The 26,969-nt window shown below is 43.0% G+C and overlaps 3 protein-coding genes across 3 annotated transcripts; all 3 read right to left on the bottom strand.

Moving 5' to 3' along the window:
• Positions 1-9,684: 9,684 nt before the first annotated feature.
• Positions 9,685-10,518, bottom strand: LOC129339150 (olfactory receptor 11A1-like). The gene has a single exon (XM_054993753.1). The coding sequence runs from the start codon at positions 10,516-10,518 to the stop codon at positions 9,685-9,687; it is 834 nt and encodes a 277-aa protein (XP_054849728.1).
• Positions 10,519-17,446: 6,928 nt separating this feature from the next.
• On the bottom strand, positions 17,447-18,283 carry LOC129339148 (olfactory receptor 11L1-like). Its single transcript, XM_054993752.1, has one exon. It carries the CDS (start codon positions 18,281-18,283, stop codon positions 17,447-17,449), a length of 837 nt encoding a protein of 278 aa, XP_054849727.1.
• Positions 18,284-25,894: 7,611 nt separating this feature from the next.
• Positions 25,895-26,725, bottom strand: LOC129339147 (olfactory receptor 10A7-like). The gene has a single exon (XM_054993751.1). The coding sequence runs from the start codon at positions 26,723-26,725 to the stop codon at positions 25,895-25,897; it is 831 nt and encodes a 276-aa protein (XP_054849726.1).
• Between the last annotated feature and the right edge of the window lie 244 nt (positions 26,726-26,969).

Here is a 26,969-nt window from a genome sequence, read left to right as displayed (position 1 = left end):
TCCTAAGACCACACAATTATGGGCACTGAAAAAGCAGTTGTGAAAAGTTTTTAAAGATTGTTTCCATGCAAAAATAATGATCCCCCCCAAACGGTAGCCCAATAAGCAAATAACTTGTTAAACTGTGATTTACCTTATGGCTGAAGTAGCTTCCTGAAGGTCTAGTAAGACCTGTTCCATAGCCTAAAGCCACGTCCTATTCTCCACAGATAGATATGTTGCATACTTAGACCTGCTAAAAAATCTTGAATTTCTTGTTGTCCCCACTTCCACATGCAACTTCATTGTTTTTCAAATACTGTTTGCTAGATACCTTGCATCTGTCTCTCTCTATTCTCCTTGTGAATTGGACTCCCTTTAATAGTTTAAAGCCCTATTTAATTTCACAATAAAGCACGTTTCTACTGAATGGTTATTTTTATTCTTTGTAGGAAAGTAGATCATTTCCCTTGATGTTTTCAATAACAGACCTACTGGGAAGGCCAAGCAGGGAGGACCAGTGGCTCAGAAGTAGTATGTACATTTTCCATGAAGGAGGTTCCAAGTTCAATCTCTTGCATCATAATAAGGTGTTGGGAATAGCCTTTCTCTACCAAAAGTCTGGAAAGTTGTTGCCAATCGGAGGAGATAATACCGCATTATATGGACCAATGATGACAGCATCACGTTTCAAGATTCTGAGAAGGGAATTAAGGTATTAATCAAATGTCAATCATATCTTAAAAGAACACATGATTATTGGCCTGTATCCAGCCATGTAGTTCTGAAGACTCCAGACTACTTCAGTTTTTTAAAAATAACAATTTTTGATGATTTCACCCTCCCACTGCAGACGAACACTGTCTCATCCCCTATGCTACTTTTGTAGATCTTCAGACCTCCTCGCCACACACACACAAAACAAAATTTGGGATGGTTCAGTGGTCTGTAGTAATCATTACCCCTTCTTACTAGAGATGGGCACGAACAGCAATACGAATTAAAAAAAGCCACGAACAGCCCAACCTGCTGCTCGTGAACAAGCTGTTCATAAGGCCCCATTCTAAATGAACAGGTGGTCGTAGCAAGCCTCGTTCGTTGCTATTCGTCAAGCCAGACAGTCTGGCACCTGCAATCAATTCCCTTGGCAACTTAGGCAGGGATTGTCTGAATTCTGTCTGAATCGTCGAGCTCAGACTTACCTGGGCCCAGGTTGCCACCGGCGCAGGGGAGGGCAAAGTGCGGCGGTCGCCATGTTGCGGGGCTTCCCAGCGGCCCGGGGCGACCCCCAGCCAATGGATTCAAACCCCGGCCATCCAATCGGGGCAGCCGGGGTTGGCTGGGGGGGGCGGGGCCCGGGGCCGGACTGCGGTCTTCCCTCTGGTCCGGCCCCTCCCTATATAACCCCGTGGCCGGCTCCGCCCCGCTTGAGTCGACGGCGGAGTTTGGTCATCAACCGGCAGTCCTCTCGCTCTGAGCGGGTCATGCGGCTTGTTCGCCGCTTCGTGTTAACCTGTCTAGCTGCTAACATTACCTTCTCAGCACGCCATGTTGCAGGGGTGGAGAACGGCTTGGCCGACGCATTGTCTCGCTTCCAGATGGAGAGATTCTTCACGCTGGCCCCAGAGGCTCGTCACACCCCTGACCCCTTCCCGGAAGACCTGTGGGCGATTGGAGGGACACCGTGATGCAGGGAGTACTTTGCTCGGTGGCCCCTTCCACCCTCCGAGCTTACGCGGCAGCTGCCACCCGCTTCCAGGCCTTTTTCCCGGGCGCGAGGGGCCAGGGTCCCTGGCCCGCGTCTCAGGACATGGTCCTGCAGTACCTGGCACACCTTAAGGGCCTGGGTCTCTCCCCCCGGTCTATGAGGCGGGACCTGGCGGCCATTTCCTTTTTCAGCAAGGCACAGGGCCTCCCCGACCCTTGCAGTGGTTTCCTTGCCCGTCGGGCCCTCGAGGGCTGGGCCAGGCTGGCCCCGCCGCCCCCTGACTCCCGGCGCCCCATTACCTTAGCCATTTTGGAGCAGGTGCTTCATGCACTCCCCCACCTCTGCTGGTCCGCGCCTGAGGTGCGCCTTTTCCGCGCCGCCTTCCTGCTCACCTTTTTCAGTGCCTTCCGCGTCAGTGAGGTGGCCGCGGCTTCCCATTCCGACACGTCGGGGCAGGCCTTGGCCGTCTCTGACGTCTCTTGCTCCCCCCGCAGGGTGACTATTCTCCTGCGGCGTTCTAAGACTGACCAGCGGGGTCGTGGGGCTTCCGTCATGCTTTGGGCAGCCAAGGGCAGGCGCCTGTGCCCGGTACGGGCCATCAGGGCATATCTGTCCAGACGCCCGCCCTGCCCCGGCCCCCTCTTCCTGCACGCGGACCGTTCGCTCCTCACCCGTTACCAGTTTGCTTCGGTCCTGAGGGCGTGCCTGCGTCATGCGGGTTTCCCCCCCATGCAGTTTGGCACTCACTCCTTTCGTATCGGGGCCGCCACTGTGGCCGCAGGGTTGGGGCTCCCAGCGCCGGCCATACAGGCCATCGGCCGCTGGCGCTCCAGCGCGTTTCGTTCCTATATCCGCCCCCACGGGGCGACCCCTCGCTAATGATTGTGTGTTGCTCTGCCCAGGCAGGGGGAAGATCGCATGGTTGTGTGGCCACAGCATCGTCCACTGGGCGGGAAAATACGCGGCGGCCTCCAGCTGGGGTCAACTCCTGGGTTTGGACGACCGGCTCCGGATCCGCTGGATGGGGATTCGGGGCATGTGGTGGGATGCCCTCATTCCCATGCTGACACGCCAGGCCCAGCTCCAGGGCCCACCAGACGCCATCGTGATCCAGCTCGGCGGGAATGACATCGGCGAGCACGAGTGCCCGGAATTGAAGCGATCACTGTGCGCTGACTTGGGCCAGTTGTTCAGGCTCTTCCCGCAGACGGCCTTTCTCTGGTCAGACCTCCTGCAGAGGCAGGTGTGGCGGGGGGCACGCTGCCCCAGGAAGGTGGACGGCATCAGGCAGAGGCTGGCCCGAGCCATTGAGAGGTTCGTCACGGAACAAGGGGCCCTCTTTGTCAGTCACCCGGACATTTCACATTGCTTGGACCCTCTTTTTCGCCCCGACGGGGTCCACCTCTCTAGTTGGGGTCAGGATATCTGGCTGCAAGACATCAGGGATGGCCTGTTATCTTGGCTCCGCATAGGAGCGTTGGCAGGGAGCCCCGAGGGGGGGTCCTGTGGCGGTGAGCATCGGGGCAGATCTCGTTCGGGGGGGCCAGGGCCTGCGCGCCCAGGCCCTCTAAGGGGATCCCCATAAGGGATCTTGGGGGTGAGCTATGGAAGGGCCTGCCCGGCTCGGGGGCGGTCAGGAAAGCTCACTCCCAGGTGGCAGGGGAGGCCACTCAGGGGTGCACACCCAGGTGACTCCCCCGTATGCCGCTCCTTGGGTCCCCCCTTCAGCATGGCTGAGGGGGGTGGGTTCCGGCTGGCACGCGGGCCAGCCGAGGGTTCCTGGGATCTGCCCCTCATGCTGCGCCAATTCTCCTATTGTTATGCTAATAAAGTTGTGGCCTGTTTTTACTCCAACACTGGTTCTGGTCTTGTTATTCTGCGCTCCCCCTCCCCGCCGTCAGCATACGTGGCAATCGTCGGGCTCAGACTTACCTGGGCCCAGGTTGCTGCCGGCGCAGGGGAGGGCGAAGCGCGGCGGTCGCCATGTTGCGGGGCTTCCCAGCGGCCCGGGGCGACCCCCAGCCAATGGATTCAAACCCCGGCCGTCCAATCGGGGTGGCCGGGGTTGGCTGGGGGGGCGGGGCCCGGGGCCGGACTGCAGTCTTCCCTCTGGTCCGGCCCCTCCCTATATAACCCCGTGGCCGGCTCCGCCCCGCTTCAGTCGATGGTGGAGTTTGAACACCCACCTTCCTCTCCCTGTTTCTCTGGCTTCTTTTGCTCCTTCGTCACAACAGTGGATGCGGTGAGCATCGGGGCAGATCTCGTTCGGGGGGCCAGGGCCTGCGCACCCAGGCCCTCTAAGGGGATCCCCATAAGGGATCTTGGGGGTGAGCTATGGAAGGGCCTGCCCGGCTCGGGGGCGGTCAGGAAAGCTCACTCCCAGGTGGCAGGGGAGGCCACTCAGGAGTGCACACCCAGGTGACTCCCCCGTATGCCGCTCGTTGGGTCCCCCCTTCAGCATGGCTGAGGGGGGTGGGTTCTGGCTGGCAGGCGGGCCAGCCGAGGATTCCTGGGATCTGCCCCTCATGCTGCGCCAATGCTGCTATTGTTATGCTAATAAAGTTGTGGCCTGTTTTTACTCCAACACTGGTTCTGGTCTTGTTATTCCGCGCTCCCCCTCCCCGCCGTCAGCATAGGTGGCAACTCCTGCTGTTGCCCTGGAAACCACAATCTAAGCCCAATTTAGCTTGATAGGCAGGTCTTCCTTTCAAATCTGGAGCTCCAAATTTGTTACAAGAAGGGAGCAAAGACCAGGGGAGAGGGGAGATCTCAGCTCTGACTTTGCAGACAGTGGAGAGACAGCTGCTGTTGGCATTTTGATAGAGTGCATTGGAGCTTGAATTTTCTTTGTGTGTAGTGGGATAGGGATCTACCCCTTCAGGTTCCAGGGCTGCTGCCAGGCTCTGAGGCCAAGCTATTATTTATTATTGGTACCTTTCCTGGTGCCTGCTCAGGACAGGTTTCTGGGAGTGGTGCAGTAGGGATCTTGACCAAACTTGGATGATGGCTGGAGGAGAGCTTGCTGGCCCCCACAAACATCCAACCACGAACATGTTCATGAACAGGTCATACTCGTGTTTGTGAGTCCCTGTCCGTGGATGGCAACGAACAACGTGCCCATCTCTACTACTTACTAAAAAAAAAAAAAAAGTGCAATTGAGTTTTCAGAACTGCATAGTTGGATAAGCAACAGTGGCTCCCTGTTTTACTAGCAGAAAGAGGGAGAGTCTGGGGGCAACAAGAAGGAAGTGATGCATAACCTTTTTCCAGCCCACCTTTTGTCTGTTCCAAATCTCCCATTGTTTTACTTTTTCTACATGACAGTCTCAGCCTATGATTGCTTGTGTTGTTAGGCTATAAGCTACAGTCTGTATATCTTATTAATATGGTATAACATTGTTAAGACACTGGAGTAAATTGATTTTTTTTAATGGTAGAGTGTATAAGCCACTTGAGCTGAGTGCTAGGAAATGGATTTAAAGCCAATTCATACTATTTAAGGCACTTGCCAACAAGTGTATTAAGTCAAATTTCTTTTTTCACTATTCTGCTAAAGACATCCTCATTATCATTAGCAGAGATATAAGAATATAAAATATAAAGCAATATAAAAGAACAATTCATTACACATGCAACAAAAGGGGATGGGGAGAAAAGAAGAAAACGAGCACAATCCTTATGTAAATCTGATAAGGAAACATAGGGGGGAAATAATTTAGCAAGTTGCATGCAGAACAATGATCTAGATGGACTGTGAAACCATCAAACAACTCCTTCACCAATGAACTTAACTAGTACAAGTGACAGACTCATTGGTAAATTTCATTACCAGAAACATTTTCTCTGGATCTGATATGCATGGGAATTACCTTAATTTGGAAACAGCGTTAATATCCAACCAATGTTTCTGTTGGTCAAAGATGGAAGAGGGGGAGTCATATGAGATGGCTTTTTTTCCCCCAAAAGAGAAGGGAATAGCCAACAACAACTAATTCAATATGACATGTCCAGTCCCTGCCATTTTATCCCAATGTTTAAAAACAAGATTTTGGAAGTATCTCCAAAATAGTACAAACAGATCTGCAGTTTTGGAGGATCTCTACATCCCAAGGATGAATTCAGAGAGTACTGCTTGATTTTGCTTTTTACTGTTTGCCATTGGCTGCATCTCGAGAAAACAAAAGAATCGCTTTAATATATTGTAGCATGGGGTAGGATACATCTTTTAGACCAGCCTTAAAAATCAGAAGAAACTCTATAAAAATAAATGAACATATATCAAACAATGCACTTTAGTAGCTTGGAAACAAGTTTTGGACCAAACTATTTATTTATTTAATTTATTTAATTAATTCAGTTTGTATTCCACTCTCCCCATAAGAGGGCTCAGAGCAGATCATAGCAGTCTAAAACATACAATAATAAAATATACAATAATAAAACTTGCAGCTTAAATATCAAATCAGCAATTAGCTATACAGTATATAAGACAGCTGTGCACATATTGCACTACTCATTCAGCCTAAACAAACCCGTGGGCAGGGTGGCCAGTTATAGATGGATACAGAGTTGGGGAACGCTCTCCCCGCCCCCGCCCCCCATGACAGGAGGATGGCAGGGACAATTTGGACAGCCTGCTCTCTTCAGTAACCATATGCCTGGTGGAACATCTCTGTCTTGCAGGTCCAATGGAAACTATATATGCAAGGAAGTTGTTTCAACAGAACTGCGCAACATACTATCTTCTTAAATATTATCTGACAATATGAGCATGATGTGAACATTTGCAGAATTGCTGTAACTCAACAGAGATGGTTCAATAAATGAATGCTTGTATCTATGATAATATATATTACGCAGCACAATGTTGAGAAGTCCACTCATTTAAAAAAAAGTTGCTTCAAGACCCCTCCAGGATTAGGGGCCCTGAAGCTTAAGCTTCATTAGTTTCATAGTAGATCTGCCCCTTTGCATACTACCCAAAACCAAAGCCCTCACTATGAAATCTTTTCATCCAATCATAATTTGGGAAAAAGAGGAAGAGGGCATTTCCAAAATACCAAAAACTAGATATCTTGAATGCTAGCCTGGGGGGTGGGAAGGGCAGATCTCCCCTTTTGAAATGTCTATTTGATCACTGAAATAAACAGGTGCAATAAGACAATATTTCCAACTGATGAATTCCTTAGTAATGGTTGTTGTTGGTTTTCCGGGCTGTATTGCCATGGTCTTGGCATTGTAGTTCCTGACGTTTCGCCAGCAGCTGTGGCTGGCATCTTCAGAGGTGTAGCACCAAAAGACAGAGATCTCTCAGTGTCACAGTGTGGAAAAGATGTAGGTCATTTGTATCTACTCAGGAGGGGTGGGGTTGAGCTGAGTCATCCTGTAAGAGTTTAGTAATTCCTTAGTAAGTTTTTCAAAGCTCTCTTCCTTTACCAATTGGATCTATTTCTGTTTCTTATGATCATTGCTAAAGGCAGCTATTCCATGACTGATGGATTTGCAACACTCACTCTTCCTTTCCTCCCCCTTTTCCCTATCCCTTAAATATTTACCCTCACAGAAACTGTCTCACCTCTCTCTGCTCATTCCTAAGGCTTCTGTTTTTTGAGCCAAGGTGTCAATCCAAAAAAAAGTGACTCTTTTTATAGATTAATCTATAGAACTGTTGATTGGGCAGCTTGCACAACTGGAGGGACACCTGAAGGAAGGAAATATGATATCTTCTCTCATTATATGTAGATACAAAATGACCTTGCTCAAGGTGAGTTTGTTTTTAATCCCAGTTCTCTGAGATAAACCCTTCCAAGAACATTGAATATATTAATTTGTTTTTTTAAAATATATATATATAAACCACTTTTCTGGCACAATGGGCCATTTAAGGCAGCTTACAGTACATCAAATATATATTAAAACAATATATAAAAGAACTATAAAAATCAGCAGTAATAAAACAACAGTTAAAACAATACTAATAAGATGTGCAAATTTGTGTGTGTGTGGGGGGGGGGATACACACACACACTTAAGAGCAAAGGCACATGTAAAAAAGATTTTGCCCAGCACCTATATGATGACAAATGTGGCACCAGTTAAACATTATTGAGCATGAAGTAACATATTTGTAGTGCAGCCACAGAAAAGGTCTTCTGTTTGATGGACACCTGCCAAATTTTTGATGATCAGCACATCATGACAAAGACCTTTGATGGTTGGATCCAGTCATCTTTTCCACTTGTGAAAAAGGGAAGATAGAGCCCCCTTTGACCATCAAAAATGTTATTCTGGAGATCTTGAGAACAGCATCAAAAAAACACATGTGGGGCAGGGGCTGTAATAAGGAGGGGCATGGAGAGACTGAGTGAAAAGGCTGGCTGGTTATAAATCAAGGTGATTTTACAGGTACTCTGATCCAAGATTATTTTGGACTCTAAAGGCCATTACCAGCACTTTAGATTGTATCCAGGAAAAGAAGCCTGCAAGTTGGTGGATCTTTGTGAGTCTGTGATTTATTCTACTGTGAGAGCTTGTTAACAATTACTCCACCATACTCCAAAATGTTTTGGAATGCTTTTGAAAGGCAGCTCCACATATAGTGCATTATAAAAATCTAGCATGGTAAACTTTAGCAAGATTATTCTTTTCTCCTAGAGAATCCACACATGATGTACCAGCTACTTGATAGAATGTCATCTGAGCTATGGATACTAGTCATGCATCGATAAGTAATTCAGGATTTATTATCTCTTGCAACATGTGAATCTGATTTTTCAGAGAGATTATCCAGCATCAGTTGTATATCAACTCCATCATATCATTCCATTGAAGAGCCCCTGGTTTAAAGATAGTCTATTTCTTGTAGCCTATGATCTTGAAAGACCAGGCCTAACAGATCTAGGACCAGGCCAGGAGTGGGAGTTCTGTTGTGTGTGTTTTTTTCCTTTTTGTCTAAATTATATATTTTTTTCTTTTTGGAACATGCTTTGAATCCTCAAAGGAGAAAAAAGCAGTAGAGAAAATTCTAAATTAAATAAATGTGAAAGCTATGCTAAAAAGATATGAGAACGGGTATCTGAGCCACAAAGTATTGTGGCTGAATCAACTCCTGCATATGTGAGTGTCTACAAATAAGCATAACAGAAAAAAATAAGGTCCAAAATGGTTGTTGTGGGTTTTCCGGGCTGTATTGCTGTGATCTTGGCATTGTAGTTCCTGACGTTTCGCCAGCAGCTGTGGCTGGCATCTTCAGAGATGTAGCACCAAAAGACAGAGATCTCTCAGTGTCACAGTGTGGAAAAGATGTTGGCAGGTCATTTATATCTACTCAGGAGGGGTGGGGTTGAGCTGAGTCATCCTGTAAGAGTTTCCTAGGGTGTGGAATGCTAATGGCGGGAGGCTTCACTGTATCCTGAGGAGGTTCTTTTGCATATGGATTGGTGCTTGATGTGCTAATCTTCTCTGCAGGGCTATTGTCTGGTATTGAGTGTTTTGTTAGCCTGGTGTTTGAAATACCCAAAATACTCAATACTCGACAATAGCCCTGCAGAGAAGATTAGCACATCAAGCACCAATCCATATGCAAAAGAACCTCCTTTTCCACACTGTGACACTGAGAGATCTCTGTCTTTTGGTGCTACACCTCTGAGGATGCCAGCAACAGCTGCAGGCGAAACGTCAGGAACTACAATGCCAAGACCACGGCAATACAGCCCGGAAAACCCACAACAACCATCGTTCTCCGGCCGTGAAAGCCTTCGACAATAAGGTCCAAAAGCAGGTCAGAATAGGGGTCTTAAAATATAATCAGATTTTTAAAATTGACATGTATAAGCCTGTTATTGAAAATAAAGTCATCATCCTGGAGATAATTTACTACACACTACTATTACACACAAGAAAAAATAACCACATAGATACAGGAAGCAGCAACAGACAATTCAATACATTCCCTAGGATTTCAATGACTCCAAAATCCCAGTGGGGTGGAGCAAATATTATGGTGTCATATATATTATAAACCTCTTGCAACCCCTTCTCATGGCCTCCTTTACTTCCATGTTTCTTAGACTGTATATTAAGGGATTAACCAGAGGAGTCAACACTGTGTAGAAAAGGGAGAAGACTTTCTTTACAACTCTTAAGTTCTTGGATCTTGGTACCATATAGACAAGCATTAGTGTTCCATAATACATGGCCACCACTGTGAGGTGAGATGAACAAGTGGAGAAAGCTTTTCTCCTCCCAGTGGTGGATGGAATTCTGAGGACAGAAACGATGATGAAAATATAAGACAACAGGGTGAGAAGAAAGGGAGGCAGGGTGAATGCACAGGCAAATATGAGAGCCGATAGCTCAAAAAAATGTGTGTCACTGCAGGAAACATATCGTATGTCAGAACTAATATCACAGAAATAGTGATCAATTTCATTAGGGCCACAGAAGGATAACCATGATATTTTCAAAGTCAAGGTTGTGCCGACTAGTACTCCACTGATCCAAGATACAGCTGCTAACTGGAAACTCAATGTGCCATTCATAAGAATAGCATAATGGAGTGGCTTGCAGATTGCTAAGTACCTGTCATAAGACATCATGGACAGAAGGTAGCATTCAGCACCTCCTAGACAAGAAAAGATGAAAAACTGTATGAAGCAGGCTTTGACAGATATGCTTCCATCACCAGTCAGCAGTCCAGCCAACATCTTAGGCAGGATAGTTGAGCTACAGCAGGATTCCAGGAAGGACAGGTTTCCAAGGAAGAAATACATTGGGGTGTGAAGCTGTTGATCAGATATAACTAGCAGAACTATGAGGAGGTTGCCAGCCATAGTTGCCAAATACATCATTAAGAAGAGCAAGAAGAGAAGAGTCTGAAGTTTAGGGAGGTCTCCAAATCCCAAGAGGATGAATTCAGCCACAGTTGTTTGATTGTGCCAGTCTCTGTTTGCCATTGGCTGTGTGTAAAGGAAACAGAATACAGTACTTAATAATGATTATGCATGATGGGATAGTTACAGGTCTGTAGCAGAAGAGGAGCTGTGTTGGTCTGTAGCAGAAGAGGAGCATTCAGGTCCAATAGCACCTTAAGGGTCTTTGAGGTGTTACTGAGCCCAAATCTTGCATGATGGGATATGTCTTTTGACTGCATTTTAAAACAAGATGAGACTCTCAAAACACAAGCACATACATGTATGCATAATACACATGTATAAGTGACAATTGACTGTGGAATCACCAATCTATACACTATACTCCTACCATTGTACCATGTTATTCAATCAAAAATGAATTCATTTGTGCATTTTCCCCCTATCTCTTATCTTAGCTATCGTCAATGGTTCAACTAGGGTAGGGTTTTGGCTGGAGGAGTCCAGGGATCTGGCTCACATAGTTGACAGGGAGGATGACTGATGGTTTTAGTCTGGTATTTGAGGAAGTATGCATTTCCATGTGCAGCCCCTCCCCGTAATAAAGTCCAGGTAAAATGGCCTAATCACCACATTGGATATCGTGTTAGATTTTTTCTTCTATTTTCAAACTACTTACATTATCTAACATTTCTAAATATATTCACTCCAATATTAAAGGCTTTACAAAAACTAAATAATGTATATTGGGGATTGAATATCTTTCAGTAAGTTGCATGCTAAGTATCAATATAGGGTTTCTGGTACAATTTGCAGGGAATTTTTTTCCAGTCTCGTTTCTCCAATTATTTGAAAAGGAAAAGGGGGAAGAAGAAAAAGTTGATTGAAATCTCTTTATATAGTTGAATAAATATAGAAATCTATAGTCCTATCCTGTGTTAACATAGAAGACACTTTCACAGATACTCTTTGGATTTATTTCCATATATATGTTTAGGAATGCAACAGATTTACAGCATTAAGCACTTAATTAAGATATTTTCAGACCATGTGCTGGGAAACCCCTTGAGAACTTATCATAGATTCCTCAAAAGAGCTGATCAGCAAAACTAGACAACTCACAGTCAGTGCAACCTTGACTAGAATTACACTCTTCTAAATCCATTAAAGTCAATGGTCTTACAGGAATATAACTTGCTTAGGCTTGAACTGTTGTGCACCATGTCTGACACTGTCAATCTTCACCTGGGAAGTGGTATGTGTGCACTATTATAGAGGGGAAGTGGAAACCAGTTGAATGAGCATATCAGAGTAAGCCTGAATTTCCTCTGCAATACACCAGGATTCCATCTCAGATGCATGCTGATGCAGAAAGACAGTATAAAAACCACCACATTCCTAAATGAGATGGGACCAACATTCCAGTTTGTCAAGTTATTCCACATTTTGTCAGAGTACCTAATTTTCAAATAGCTATGCAACTTATCCAACCCTAAAGAATAGCTTTGTCTGGATGGCACCACACGAGGTCAGACACCTATGGCAGAAGAACACAAGACATTGAATTTTAAGACCCTTTTGCATTATCCTGGAAGCCGTGCTGCAGCCAATCCTGGATGCTTCAGCAGATGCCTCTTAAAAACCTTGTTGTATTATTACTGAGTGCACAAAATGCTTAACAGTTTTGTTCCTGGACCTGAAAAAAACTCAAACTCCAAGTTGTCTTAGGTCAGGTTTATTATTTAGCATTCCATAGATTGACAGCAGCTCCTTCTGGTTCCCTAGGAGGCCATCCAATAGTCCCAGCCTGGCTCAAAGCTCAGAGCGATGGCAGCTGCCCCTTCCTGCCTGCACACCAAATCTGCCTGAGATATAGTTGTTGCACTCCCCAATGCCACTCAGCATGTAAATTCAGGTGATGATGCCCAGCACTGAGATGGTTTCCCCAGGCTGGTCAGCCTACTAAGCGTCTCTGGAAGTTTCAAAATGAATCCTCTCTCCCTTTCGTCTGCAGAATGTATAAATCAGTTGTTGTTCCTTTAATTTAACCTTTTAAAACAAAAAATAATCAATTCGTTTTAACTGAGTTTGACTCTTGGTTGTTGACTGCCAACTTGACAAAAGATTTTCCAATTGTAAATTATCACACGTGTTGGATCATACCCCAGAAGTGGGAGGAAAAACTATAGACTGAGAGAAAGTATAGACCTGCCCTGTTGTTGGAAGCCTCCTGTCCTTGATCTCCTCGGTGTGCATTGTAATTTTGCCTTGTAAACCACAATGGGTCCCTGTTGGGGAGAAAAGCAGCATATAAACACTTATCCAAAAAAAACAAAAAAACACTATCGTATGTTTGTGTGTATGGGCTGAAATGTTTTATGCCAACTGCCTTGATCCCACATATTGTTGGGAGGAAAGGTGGTATAAAAGCATTTTTAATACATTCACCATTTATTTCAATTGACTTGGACTGGAGTAACTCTGCTTAGGACTACACTGTTAATTTTAATAAATAATAACTATTGGAGATTAGGATGTCCTGCATTGTAGGAAAGGAACACCAACTTTTTTTTCCTTTCGAAGATGAGGATCACAAATTGCAAATACTTATTAGATAGTGCTATCCTAAACAGAGTTATACCCTTCTAAACTCATTAACTTCAATGGACTTAGAAGTTTATATATATTCTTCTGGTGCCACTGTAAAAATATTCATTTGTTTTTATAAGAGGTTCAATTATGCAGAATCTGCTCCTGTTTTTAATAGAATAAGGTATGGTGATTGTCCATAAAAAGAACCATTACATGCTGAACTCTTGCACTCACTTCTAGTTTTGGGTTTTGTGTTTTCCCCACATATATTAGACAATTCCCTGACAGAGGTTTCTTACCTCTCTTTGACTTTTTCTGAAGAGCTCTGTTTCTTCAGTGCTGAGGTCTACATTTATTCATAATAATGATGTATAAAGAATTTGCTATTTATATTCTACACTCTAATGTATAAAACGTCCCTTGACATTTCTGATAATGGATACTCTAATTTGTGAAGAAACAAAAAGGCACATACGGAATAAGATGCTCAGAAGACAGCAAGGCCATATTTCCTCAGCATCAATAACCGCTCTTACTTTCAGTAGTGGAGGGGGAGGGGTGTCATAAAGAGGGTCCAAGCCCTGATTCATTTCATGTTCCAAATCTGCTTAATGCTTGTCTGTCATTTTATTCTAGCAGTTTAGGATTATCATCACTATTTCTGTTATGCATTCCACTTGCAATGCCCAAGGCTAAAGTCAACACAGTGTGATAGATAATCGGGGTATACCCTCCACAAATCATCAAGTTAATTCTATATTGGAAAATTGGGAAGGGCAAAAGTATCATGTTCATTATTCATCTTTTCATTTGCCCCTGCTTTTATGCTAGGTAAAGGTTCAGGTACAAGGGTACACTGAAATAAATTTCTTAGTTACAGACTTACTAAAGATTTATTGTGACATGAAGTTTTTGTTAACTAGGGCTGACTTCATCAGAGGTAAATACATGCATATTGGTAGACACAGGGCTTTTATTCAGGGGGAATGCAGGGGAACGGAGTTCTGGAACCTCTTGAAAATGGTCACATGGCTGGTGGCCCTGCCCCCTGATCTCCAGACAGAGGAGAGTTTAGATTGATCAATCTAAACTCCCCTCTGTTTGGAGATCAGGGGGTGGGGCCACCAGCCATGTGACCATTTTCTCTGAGGGCAACCCACTCAGTTCCACCACCTCTTTTCTCAGAAAAAAAGCCCTGGGTAGACATATATGTGTAAGTGCAAATATAACATTACAAAATTATACACATGGCTGTAGAGAGTAAAAGAAGCTTGCAGACTCACTGTGGGCTGTGTAGCTACCAAGGGCTAGGCTGAGGTGGAGACATGGTCCAGTGACAGAAAAGGAGGAGCAGCAGGAAACCTCTTCCAAGAGGGACAAGTGGTTGGCACCATTCCAGAGGTGCATTGGCAGGAGCAGGACACTTTCCTGCCCACCCATTGCTCAACCAGGGTGGCCAGTGGGCCTGTTACAACTTTAAGGGTTTGGGGTTTTTGAGGAATTGGGCTGGATCCTTAAGGGGTGAGCAGGGCATTGAGGCAGCTCACCCCTGTGGAAAAAGGGGGTAAGGGCTGGCCAGTAGTGCTGGTGGCAGAACACCACTTGCCATCTGACAGAGCCAGCATTGGGCTGAGGTATTATGCATCAAACAGCAAAGGGCCTTTCAATGCCAAAGGATCCGCTGACCATATGCCTGGCTAATGCTCCAATATGGCAGTAATCAATAAAGTTGTGGCCATTCCAATGAAACGGAAGTGTCTGTGTATCATTTGTCAGAGCCCAGCTGGAACACAGCACATAGGTGGCAATATTGAGAGACATGTGGTGTACATACAGTGTAGATGAGGAGGGCGTTTTTAGCAGAAAGAGCTTGTTTGAAAAGGGAGGAAACTGCTTCTGCTTCTTTTATATTGACACTAGAGGCCTGCCCCTGATGGCTGCACTTGCAATATTTAACAGTAGTTTGAATACTGAATGAAAAGTTCTGCCTCCTGCCAAAAGTTGCAGCAGTACCTGATGAAGCAACAGCAAGAGCAATCATCCTTTTTTTGTGCACTGAAGTATTTGAAGTCAGTTTCTAATCAATTCCTTTTCAATCAAAGAGAAATTTGAAGAGAGAAGGGGGGGCACGAAGGTGGTTTCTGCATGTGAAACAGGTCCCTGCAGACCATCAATGCCCTCCTTTTCAAGCAGCATTTTTGGTGTAATTCTCAAAGTACTGGCCCTATTCCTTATTATGTTTGCTGTAAACCATTGGGACGCTAACAAAATAGCTCAGCGTTTCACAAGTACATTAAATCGGCAATGCAATTTTGGAGGTTGAGATTGGACTCTCATGCCCTCACCTCCACACGTCCAGGGTTCTTTTTTTTCACAGAGACGTGTGAGTACACCCAATAAATGTAGGCTTCCTCCTCCCCTCCTTATGGAATGGAAATGGAAATGGGATAAGGGTAAAAGATAAAGGGTAGTCCCCTGTGCAAGCACCGAGTCCTTACTGACCCATGGGGGGACATCGTATCACAACGTTTTCTTGTAAGATTTTTTAGGGGGGGTTTGCCATTGCCTTCCCTAGTCATCTACACTTTACCCCCAGGAAAGTGGGTACTCATTTTACCGACGTTGGAAGGATGGAATGCTGAGTCAACCTTGAGCTGGCTACCTGAACCAGGCTTCCGCCAGTGAGCAGAGCAGAGCAGAGCAGTACTGCAGCTTACCACTGTATGCCACGGGGCTCTTATCATTCCGCACCACAGGAGAGAAGGGAGATGATGTATAATTGGATTCATATAAGTAGGCAAATATGCAAACAGGATCTTGAATGTATGGAGGTACCAAAAGTGACTTGATCTTCCTCTCCATGCACAGCTGACCGCATCATGAACACAACCATGAAGCTAGGTGGTTGTCTTTAAAGTATATGATAGAAAGGAAATTTCTGTGTGTTGTGGGACAACCTACTATCCACTTGGATGGATAAGAGTGTAAAACAGGGGACTTACATGGCATGTCCAGCCTGAAAGCTGGAGTTGTAAATATCAGTGTCTGGTAGCACTATGTTTGAATGATCAGGTGTTACACATGGGAAGAGAGGATTGGTGAGATGTTGCTTGGTGAGACCATTTTACAATAATTATGCAACCCCTTCCACATGGATATTTGTCTATCTCCTTCTATCACTGTCTTTTTGCCAGCTGATAAAGACTTCTAAGTTTCCTTTGCCATTCCCTCAGTGACCCCACCCCCATTCCTGTCTTATGTTTCAATGGCTGTCTGTATTTTATGGGATTTTTTAAAAGCATTTATATGCTTCCTTTCTACTCAAATAGAATCCCTAAGATGACAAACATCAGACATTAAATCACTTATTAAAATTGCATAGACACACACACGGAAGACAGGAAGGAGGGCTAATAAGAAATTACTGGTGGTATGCCAAACAAAACAGAAAAGTCTTGCGGAATACAATGACAGAGGGTGAAAGGCAACTCTCCCTGGGGGGTGGGGGAGTTCCAAGGTTTTGGTGCCACAAACAAGAAGGCCCTTTCTAGGACTGCCACCCATCTAGACTCATAGATCCAGAGGATCACCATAGTTCAACAAAAACATTTCAAAAACAGAATCCAATGGGAAGCTACTGAGCTGAAATTCATATGTAAATTTGACTCAGGGCCAAGCTACACATGACGAATGACACTTGAACGGCAAGTGGATTGAGTGGAGGGCAAGTGAACAGGGAGAAATACACTTGCCATTCAAGTGTCATTCGTCATGTGTAGCTTGGCCCTCAGTCAGATTTTTAAAGTGCAAGGAAGCAAGGGGTTGCACGGAAGCAAGTTTAGGAATATCTTTGTATCAGCTGAATGGGATCTAGGCTGAGCTTTTCTTTATAACCTCTGTTGCAGGTATTTAGCTGGAGACTGGCCAGAAGCATAAGACTTAAAGGGCAAGAACAAAAGACTATTAATTCTCAGATCTTAGTCCATTGCTTGTAGCCTATGACCTTGAGAGAGCAAGCCTAAAAGATCAAGGACCTGACCAGGAAAGGGAGTTGTGTTGTATATTTTTTGCCCTCTCTTTGTCTAAAATTATTATTTTTTCTTTTTGGAAGATGTTTCGAATCAGCAAAGGAGAGAAAAGCAGGACAGAAAATTCTAAATCAAATACACTGGAAAGCTGTACTAAAAAGATATTAGAATGGGTATCTGACCTACAATGTATTGTGGCTGAACCGACTCCTGGATACGCAAGCGTGTACAAATCAGCATAACAGAAAAAAACAAAGTCCAAGACCCACTCAGAATGGAGTCATATATAGTATAAACCTCTTGCAACCTCTTCTCATGGCCTCTTTTACTTCCATGTTTCTTAGACTGTATATTAAAGGATTGACCAGAGGAGTCAACACTGTGTAGAAAAGGGAGAAGACTTTCTTTACATCTCTTAGGTTCTTGGACCTTGGTACCATATAGACAAGCATCAGTGTTCCATAATACAAGGCAACCACTGTGAGGTGAGATGAACAAGTGGAGAAGGCTTTTCTCCTCCCAGTGGTGGATGGAATTCTGAGGACAGAAACAATGATGAAAACATAAGACAATAGGGTGAGAAGAAAGGGAGGCAGGGTGAATGCACAGGCAAATATGAGAGCCGATAGCTCAAAAAAATGTGTGTCACTGCAGGAAACATATCGTATGTCAGAACTAATATCACAGAAATAGTGATCAATTTCATTAGGGCCACAGAAGGATAACCATGATATTTTCAAAGTCAAGGTTGTGCCGACTAGTACTCCACTGATCCAAGATACAGCTGCTAACTGGAAACTCAATGTGCCATTCATAAGAATAGCATAATGGAGTGGCTTGCAAATTGCTAAGTATCTGTCATAAGACATCATGGACAGAAGGTAGCATTCAGCACCTCCTAGACAAGTAAAGATGAAAAACTGCATGAAGCAGGCTTTGACAGATATGCTTCCATCACCAGTCAGCAGTCCAGCCAACATCTTAGGCAGAATAGTTGAGCTACAGCAGGATTCCAGGAAGGACAGGTTTCCAAGGAAGAAATACATTGGGGTGTGAAGCTGTTGATCAGATATAACTAGCAGAACTATGAGGAGGTTGCCAGCCATAGTTGCCAAGTACATCATTAAGAAGAAGAAGAAGAGAAGAGTCTGAAGTTTAGGGAGGTCTCCAAATCCCAAGAGGATGAATTCAGCCACAGTTGTTTGATTGTGCCAGTCTCTGTTTGCCATCGGCTGTGTGTAAAGGAAACAGAATACAGTACTTAACATTGATCACACATGATGGGACAGTTTCAGGCAGGTAGCTGTGCTGGAAATAGCAGAAGACCTTTAAGGTGCTACTGGACCCAACACTTGCATAGTGTGATATGTCTTTTGACTTCACTATAAAATAAGGTGTTCTCAAAACACATGCACATATGTGTATACATAATGCACATGTATAAGTGACAACTGATCGTGGAAACACCAATTTGTACACCATACTCCTCCTACCATTGTACCATGTTATTCAATCAAAAGTGATTTCTGCATTTCCTCCCTATCTCTCATTTTAGCTATTCTCAATGGCTCATCCAGAGCTGAAATACAAGAGGCACCCTCAGTATTCAAACCAAACAACTTGGTGATAAAACTACAACTGGAGGAAGGAATAATAATGTACCTCAAATATAAATAATTTACAAATATATAGAAGTGCAAAAGTGACTGGTGCTCTAATAAATTCTTATAAATATTAAATATTTTAAATAATAAGTAACACGCAATACAATGGTACAAGTTTATATCAGTGCCGGCAGCATATTGAGGTACGTAATAGTCTCTTCAAATATTACAATTTCAAAATATATATTCTTATCTTTTTTTCTTCCTTTCTTTTTCTTTCAGGTGGTTGTAACAAAGAAGGATGCTTAGATGTAAACTAAAATTTGACAGATAAGTATTCCAACCATTCAAAATAATAAAATGTTCATTTTCTTTCTTGTATTTTTAGGTGGAGCCACACAGATGGGGAAAGGACCCGAAGGATCTCCCCTGTCCAACATGTGGCTGGCTATGTGATCAAACTTGTTTCATGTCCAACACTTCATCAGGGGTCAAATAGATCGGCAATTTCCTTGCGGTGCACTAAGAGAATGCACTTGCGTTTTGCTTGACAGCAGTTGTGAATTCTCATTTATTTTAGTGGACTGATCTATTTAGGCTCTGATAAAATGTTGTGGTTTTACCACCTAGTTGGATGGCTCAACCAAGGCAGGGCTTTGACTAGGGGATTCCAGAGTCCTGGCTCACATGGTTTACTAGTAGGACAACTTAATGTTTTAGTCTTGTATTTGAGGAAGTATTACATTTCCATGTGCAGCCCCTCCCCATTGGCTATTGTGTTAATTTTTTCCCTTCTATTTTCAAACAACATATATTAGCTAACATTTCTAAATATATCAGCTCCAGTTTTAAAGTCTTTAAAAAAATGTAGATTGGGAATTGAATCATCTCAGAAAATTACATATAGTTTTATTGGCACAATTTGCAGGGAATTTTTTCCCCAGCCTCATCTTTCTCCAATATTTGAAAAGGAAGAGGGGGGAAGAAGAGAGAAATAAGTTGATTGAAATCTCTATAGTTGAATAAATATAGAAATCTATAGTTCTATCTTAACTGTGTTAACATGGAAGACGCTTTCTCAGATACTCTTTGGATTTATTTCCTTGTATGTGTTTAAGAATGAAGCAGATTTACAGCATTAATCTCTTAATTAAGATATTGTCAAACCATGTGCTGGGAAACCTCTTGAGAACTTATCAGAGATTCCTCAAATGAGCCAGTAAGCCACACTAGACAGCTCACAGTCAGTGCAACCCTGACCAGAGTTACACTCTTCTAAATCCATTAAAATAAATGGGTTTACAGGAATATAACTTGCTTAGGCTTGAACGGTTGTGACACTGTCAATCTTCATTTGGGAAGTGGTATGTGCGCGTTATTATAGGGGGAAAGTAAGAACCAGTGGTGATATGTAAATATCAGAGTAAGGCTGAAAATCCTCTGCAATACAGCAAGATTCCATTCCAGATGCATGTTGATGTAGAAAGACAGTATAAAAACCACCATATCCCTAAATGGGATGGGGCCTGACATTCCAGCTATTCCACATTTTATTGGAGGACCTAATTTCCAAATAACTATGCAACTTATTGAACCCTAAAGAATAGCTTTGTCTGGATGGCATCACAGGAGGTCAGACACCTATGGCAGAAGAACATTAGACATTGAATTTTGAGATGCTTTTGCATTCTACAGCAGGGACCCCCAACCTTTTGGCACATGGGGGCCGCATTAGAGTGCCCAGTGCCTAAAGAGGGCCACAGCTTAACTCAAAATGCAACAAAATTGCAGGGTGATAGCAGCAAATAAGCAGGTTGGAGGGCTGCACAGAAAGAGCTTGGGGGCCGCATGTGGCCCGTGGGCCGCAGGTTGGGGACACCTGTTCTACAGGAAGACATGCTGCAGCCAATCCCAGAAGCTTCAGCAGTTGGTTCTTAAGAACTTTGTTGCATTATTGTTATTGAGTGCACAAAATGCTTAACAATTTTGTTCCTGAACACTAAAAAACTCGAAACTCCAAGTTGGGTTAGGTAAGGTTTATTATTTAGCAGCTCATTTTTTCTTGCCCTCCTTTAGTTCCAGTTACCTGGGAGGCTATCCAACAGTCCCAGCCTGATTCAAAGCTCAGAGTGATGGCAGCTTCCCCTTCCTGCCAGCACACCAAACTTGCTAGAGATATGCTTGTCACACACCCCCAATGCCAGTCAGCTTGTAAGTTCAAGTGATGAATCCCAGTACTGAAGTGGTGCCTGCAGGCCCTTGGCTTGTCAGCCTGCAGAGCTTCTGTTTAGTTTCAAAATGCATTCTCTCTCCTTTTCCTCTGCAGAATATGTAAAACAGTTCTGTTGTTTCTTCAATTTAATTTCTTGTTTTTTTTAAAACTGATTTAACTGATTTTGACTGTCGGGTTTAGGCTGTCATCTTGACAAAATATTTTCTGATTGTAAATTATAATGTGTGTTGGATTATACCCCAGAAGTGTAAGGAAGATCTGTTGGCTGAGAGAGAAAGAAAAAGACCTGCTCTGCTCTTGGAAGCCTCATTTCCTTGATCTCCTTTGTGTGCCTTGTGGTTTTGCTTTGTCAACCACTACGAGTCCCTAATAGGGAGGAAAGCAGCATATAAACACCCAATAAAATAAGACTATTGTATGTTCATGTGTATGGGCTGAACTGTTTTATGCAAACTGCCTTGATCCTACATATTGGTATAAAAGTATTTTTTAGTATATCCACAGTGCTATCTTAAGCATCCCTCTTCTTAGGACTTCACTGTTAATTGAAATAAATTATTAACTATTATATTAACTATTAACTATTAACTATTATATTAACTATATTAACTATATTAACTATTAAATAAATTAATAACTATTGCCGATTTGGGGCTCTTGCAACTTTTTTCCTTTCTAAGGATCCCAAATTGAATTACAAATGCTTAATAGACAGTGCTATCCTAAACGGCCTTATACCCTTCTAAACTCATTGACTTCAACGGACTTAGAAGTGTATAACTATGCTTCTGGTGCTACTGTGAAAACATTCATTTGTATTTATAAAAGCTTCAGTTACAGCAGATTCTGTTTTTTCCTCCTTTTAACAGAATAATGTATGCTTGATTGCTCATGAAAATAATCATTATTTGACTTACTACCCTAGTATTCACTTCTGCTTTTGGTTTTGGTTTTTTCCTCATATCTTAGATAATTCCCTGACAGAGGTTACCTTACCTTTCTCTGGCATCTGAGGAGCTCTGTATCTTCGTGCTGAGGCCTACATCCATCTATAATAATAATGTGTATAGAATTTGCTATTTATATTCTACACTGTAATGTATATAATGTCCCTTGACATTTCTGATAATGAATACTGTAATTTGTGAAGAAAGGAAAAGGCACATAAGGAAATAACTTGCTCAGAAGAGAGTGAGTAGATGTTTCCTCAGCACCAGTAACCTCTACCAATTTCAGCAGTTGGTGGAGGGGAGGTCACAATGAGGGACACAGCTCTTTATCTATGGCTGTCATTTTATTCTAGCAGTTTAGGATTATCATCATTATTATCTCTTCGTTATGTAATACCACTTGGAATGCTCAAGGCTAAAGTAATAGATACTAAGGATGTACCATCCACAAATAATCAGTTTAATTCCGTATCAGAAAGTTGGGAAGGACACAATTAGAATTTTCATTAAATATAAGGAATATTGTTATCGTTCTGGAAAGTACAATTTTCATCGTAATCAATACCAGAAAAACACTCCTAGTTTATTGGTAACCGTGACCCATCTAAAGGAAAATAAAATGACATTTTTGGAGTGGCCACCCCCATCCCACCCCAAGGCAACAGCAGGGAGTGAGGGAGACGAGACTGTCGGGCAAAATTCCAGGTGCTCATATTAGCTCTTGAGGGCCCCTGAAGCTAGCGACGCCGCATTCAGCGAAGGCATTTCAATTTATCTTATTTCTAATGCAGTTCTGCACTGCGCCACTAGGGGCGCAGGGAAGATCAGAGAAGAAATAGCAGCAGCTTTGCTATCTGTTGGCCCTGCCTTTCTGCAAAGTTTGCAGCCAGTCTGTGCAAACCCTGGCCTATTTAATCCTGCCAAAGCCATCAATCAAGCCAGCACTGGAGCAAGGCAAGCTCAGCCTGCCCAGCTAATGGCTGCTATAGTAATTGTTAGAATGCAGCCTGCTCCAGTAGAGCATTTTTTCCAGTAGCCTCCAGTAGAACATTTCCCCCCTCTTATTTTGTTCTTCCTAGCTCCATAGTTGAGTCAGCCCATGGAAAGTTGTTAGTGTGTTGTAGCAAAATAAAACAACCTTCTCTTCTGCTTAATATTGCTCCTTGTTTGCACAGTTGTCTCCTCTTCATTTTGGTCTCTTCAATTCAGAATCTCCTTTTATTTCTCTGCCCTCCTCCCCTTACTTTCAAGTCCTGCTTTTAAATACTGCTCATCCCTAACTTGCTCGGCAATTTAGAATAGACTTAATACTAATATTTAATACTAATATAGCTGTAAACCTTTTTTACCCCATGAGCAGTAAACCCAAGTTTTCAGAGTAGTAGAAGGATGCTCCCGCACCCTCTATATGCATTGTGAGGGTATGTTAATCTGTTTAGTGGTTATACAGTGTTGAGCAGAAGTTAGAATCTCCGCCGCGCACGTGCGCGCGCGCACACACACACACACACACACAATTAGATTCAATTACATTTTGACCACTTCAGATAGTGATTTTTTTATTTTATTGGTAATCCCTCTATATATGCTACTTTACTAAGTGTAGAGATCAAGCTTCATGTTATATGACATATGATGTAATCTTTTTAAAAAATATGTCAGCAAAATCAGCCCTAATGGTCACAGTACTTATCATCCAGCGCCACTACACAATCCATTTTGCCCCTGCTTTTGTGCTAGGTAAAGGTTCAGGTACAAGGGTAAACTGAAATAGATTTCTTAGTTATGGACTTACTAAAGATTTATTGTGACATGAAGTTTTTGTGAACTAGGGCCTGCTTCATCAGAGGTAAGAAGAGTATTGTATATTGATAGACATATACGTATAAGTGCAAACGCAAAATTACAAAATTATACACATGGCTGTAGAGAATAATACTGAGAGACACGGGGTTTACATATACCATAGACGAGGAAAGCATTTTTAGCATGAACAGCTTCTCTAGAAAGGGAGGAAAACTGCTTCTGCTTCTTTTACATTGACACTAGCAGCCTGCTCCTGATGGCTGCACTTGCAATATTTAACAGTAGTTTGAGTACTGAATGAGCAGTTCTGCCTCCTGCCAAGAGCTGCAGTAGTACTTGATGAAGCAACAGCAAGAGCAATAGTCTTTTTTTTTTTTTTTTTGTAAACTGTAGGCAAAATTGTATTTATAACATATGCCATATGCTGCCTTTCTCCCTGATAGGGATCAGGCAGCTTCCATTGTTCTCCTGTCCTCCATAACAACCCTGTGAGATAGGTCTGGCTGAGTGTACATGTCTGACTCGAAGTTTTCCAGCATCAAATGGACAATGACATTTTGGAGGATGAAATTAGAAGAATCTCATGACCTCACCTCCACACATTCAGGGTTCTGTTTTTCCACAAAAAACATGTGAGTACACCCAACACATGTAGGCTTCCTTCCCGCACCCCTCACCCTTCTGTTGTTTTGGAATGGAAATGGGAAATGGGAGAAGGGAGATTATGTATATTTGGATTCATACATGCAGACAACTATGCAAACAGGATCTTGAATGTATGGAGGTACTAAAAGTAATTTGATCTTCCTCTCCACGCACATCTTTGTACACTTCATCAATTTAACCATGCAGCTAGATGCTTGTCATTAATATATATGATAGAAAGAAAATGTGGGACAACCTGCTATCCACCTGGATGGGAAAAAGCATAAAACACTCACTGCTCATGCTCGAAACAGGGGAACTCACACAGCATGTCCAGCCTGAAAGCTGTAGTTGTAAATATCAATATCTGTTAGCACTATGTTTGAATGATCAGGTGTTACACATGAATGCAGGGAAGATTGGCAAGATGTTTGCTTGGTGGACCATTGTAAAATAATTATGGAACCCCTTCCCCGTGGATATTTGTCTATCTCCTATCACTTTTTTGCCAGCTGATAAAGACTTCTTAGTTTCCTTTGACATTTCCTCAATGACCACCTCCTCTTCCTGCCTTATGTTTTAATGGTTGTCTTTGTGTTTTATGGGATTTGTTTAAAATATTTATATGTGTTCTTTCTACACAGATAGGGTCTCTAAGGTGGCAAACATCAGACATTAAATCATTTATAATATTAAAGTAGTATTTAAAATGTATATAAATACAATAACATATAGACAAACAAACACATGCACACAAAATAGGGAGGAAGGCTAATAAGACATTACTGGTAGTATGCCATACAAAATAGAAAAGTCTTATGGAGACAGTGACAGAGACAGGCGAATCTCCCTGGGGAGGGAGTTCCAAAGTTTCAGTGCCACAACCAGGAAGGCCCAAGAGTGCTACCCATCTGGACTCCGATGGCAGGGGCACCTGAAGCAGAGTCTCCAAAGATGACTGGAGTGAATGGGTAAGACGATTCTTAAATTGGGCCTAGAAGCAAACTGGGGGGCAGTGTAGCTGAAACAAGACTGGGCTGTTATGGTCCACAGGACCTACGGCAGTCAACACTGTGGCTGCAGCATTCTGTACTAACTGCAGCTTCAGGTCAGTCTTCAAGGGCCAGCCCCATGTAAAGTGAGTTGCTGTAAGTGCATTGGATTTATGATGCACTTTTTAATGCTTTGCTTCTAATTGTTAGTTGCTTTGGCAGTTCTGATCTCACAGAAAGACAAAATATAAGGTGTGTAAATAGCAATAAATAGTGTAATAAATAGCAGTAAATAATTTAAAAAGTGTCAATAAATAAATAGCTTTGAGCCCCAGGTGATAATTTGTTCATGATGCCATCTCACCTCCATTTCTAAAGCAAGCACCCATTATATGCAGAAATTAAAAACCCACAGGGATATAGACAGCAGTAAGACATATTTCCATTGTTAGGTATATCACTTATTTTACTCCCAAAGCATTAAGCCTCATGCCATTGTATGGTCCATAACCTTTGTGAAACGTGTTTGCACAGCTTGTTTCACTTCTCTGTTTCTTAGGCTGCATATGAGAGGGTTAACCATGGGAGTCAGAACTGTGTAGAAGAGAGACAAGACTTTTTTCACATTGTGTAGATTCTTGGACCTGGGCACCACGTAGACAAGCATCAGCGTTCCATAATACAGGGCCACCACTGTGAGGTGAGAAGAACAGGTGGAGAAAGCTTTTCTCCTGCCAGTGGTAGAAGGGATTCTGAGGATAGTTACTATAATAAGAATGTAGGATAACAGAGTGAGAAGAAAGGGAGGCAGGGTGAATGCACAGGCAAATAAGAATCCTTCCATCTCTACTAAATGGGTGTCACTGCAGGAGAGAAGGATGATTGGAGCCATGTCACAAAAATAATAGTCGATTTCATTAGGCCCACAGAAGGATAGCCATGATGCTCTCAAAGTCAAGCTTGTGCTAACCAAAACTCCGCTAATCCGAGAAACAATGGTTAACTGAAAACTCAACCTGGCACTCATAAGAGCTGCATAATGAAGTGGTTTACATATAGCTAAATATCTGTCATAAGACATCATTGAGAGGGGGTAACATTCAGAACCTTCCAAACAAGCAAAGATGAAATATTGCACAAAGCAAGCTTTGAATGGTATCTTTCTTTCCCCCATCAACAGGTTTGATAACATCTTAGGCAAAATGGTTGTACTGCAGCAGGATTCCAGGAAGGAGAGATTTCCTAGGAAAAAGTACATGGGGGTGTGAAGGTGTCGATCTACTATAACCAGAACAATAATGAGGAGGTTCCCTACCATGGTGGCCAGATAGATCGCCAAGAATGACAGAAAAAGAAGAATCTCCAGTTTACAGAGGACCCCAAATCCCAAGAGTATGAATTCAGAAACAGTAGTTTGATTTTGCCATTCTTCCTTTGCCATTGGGTGTACCTTCAAAACAAAACAAAAAATAACAATTTAAACTGCAATCTGGTGGATCAGGATGTATATTCTGATCCAAACTTTAAAACTGGAATAAATTCTGCTTGTCTAAATACATGTA

Source organism: Eublepharis macularius, chromosome 12 (assembly GCF_028583425.1).
Source record: "Eublepharis macularius isolate TG4126 chromosome 12, MPM_Emac_v1.0, whole genome shotgun sequence".
NCBI classification, from domain to species: domain Eukaryota; kingdom Metazoa; phylum Chordata; class Lepidosauria; order Squamata; family Eublepharidae; genus Eublepharis; species Eublepharis macularius.
The sequence above is the reverse complement of the archived record's forward strand: the minus strand, read 5'-3'. Positions and strand labels throughout refer to the sequence as shown.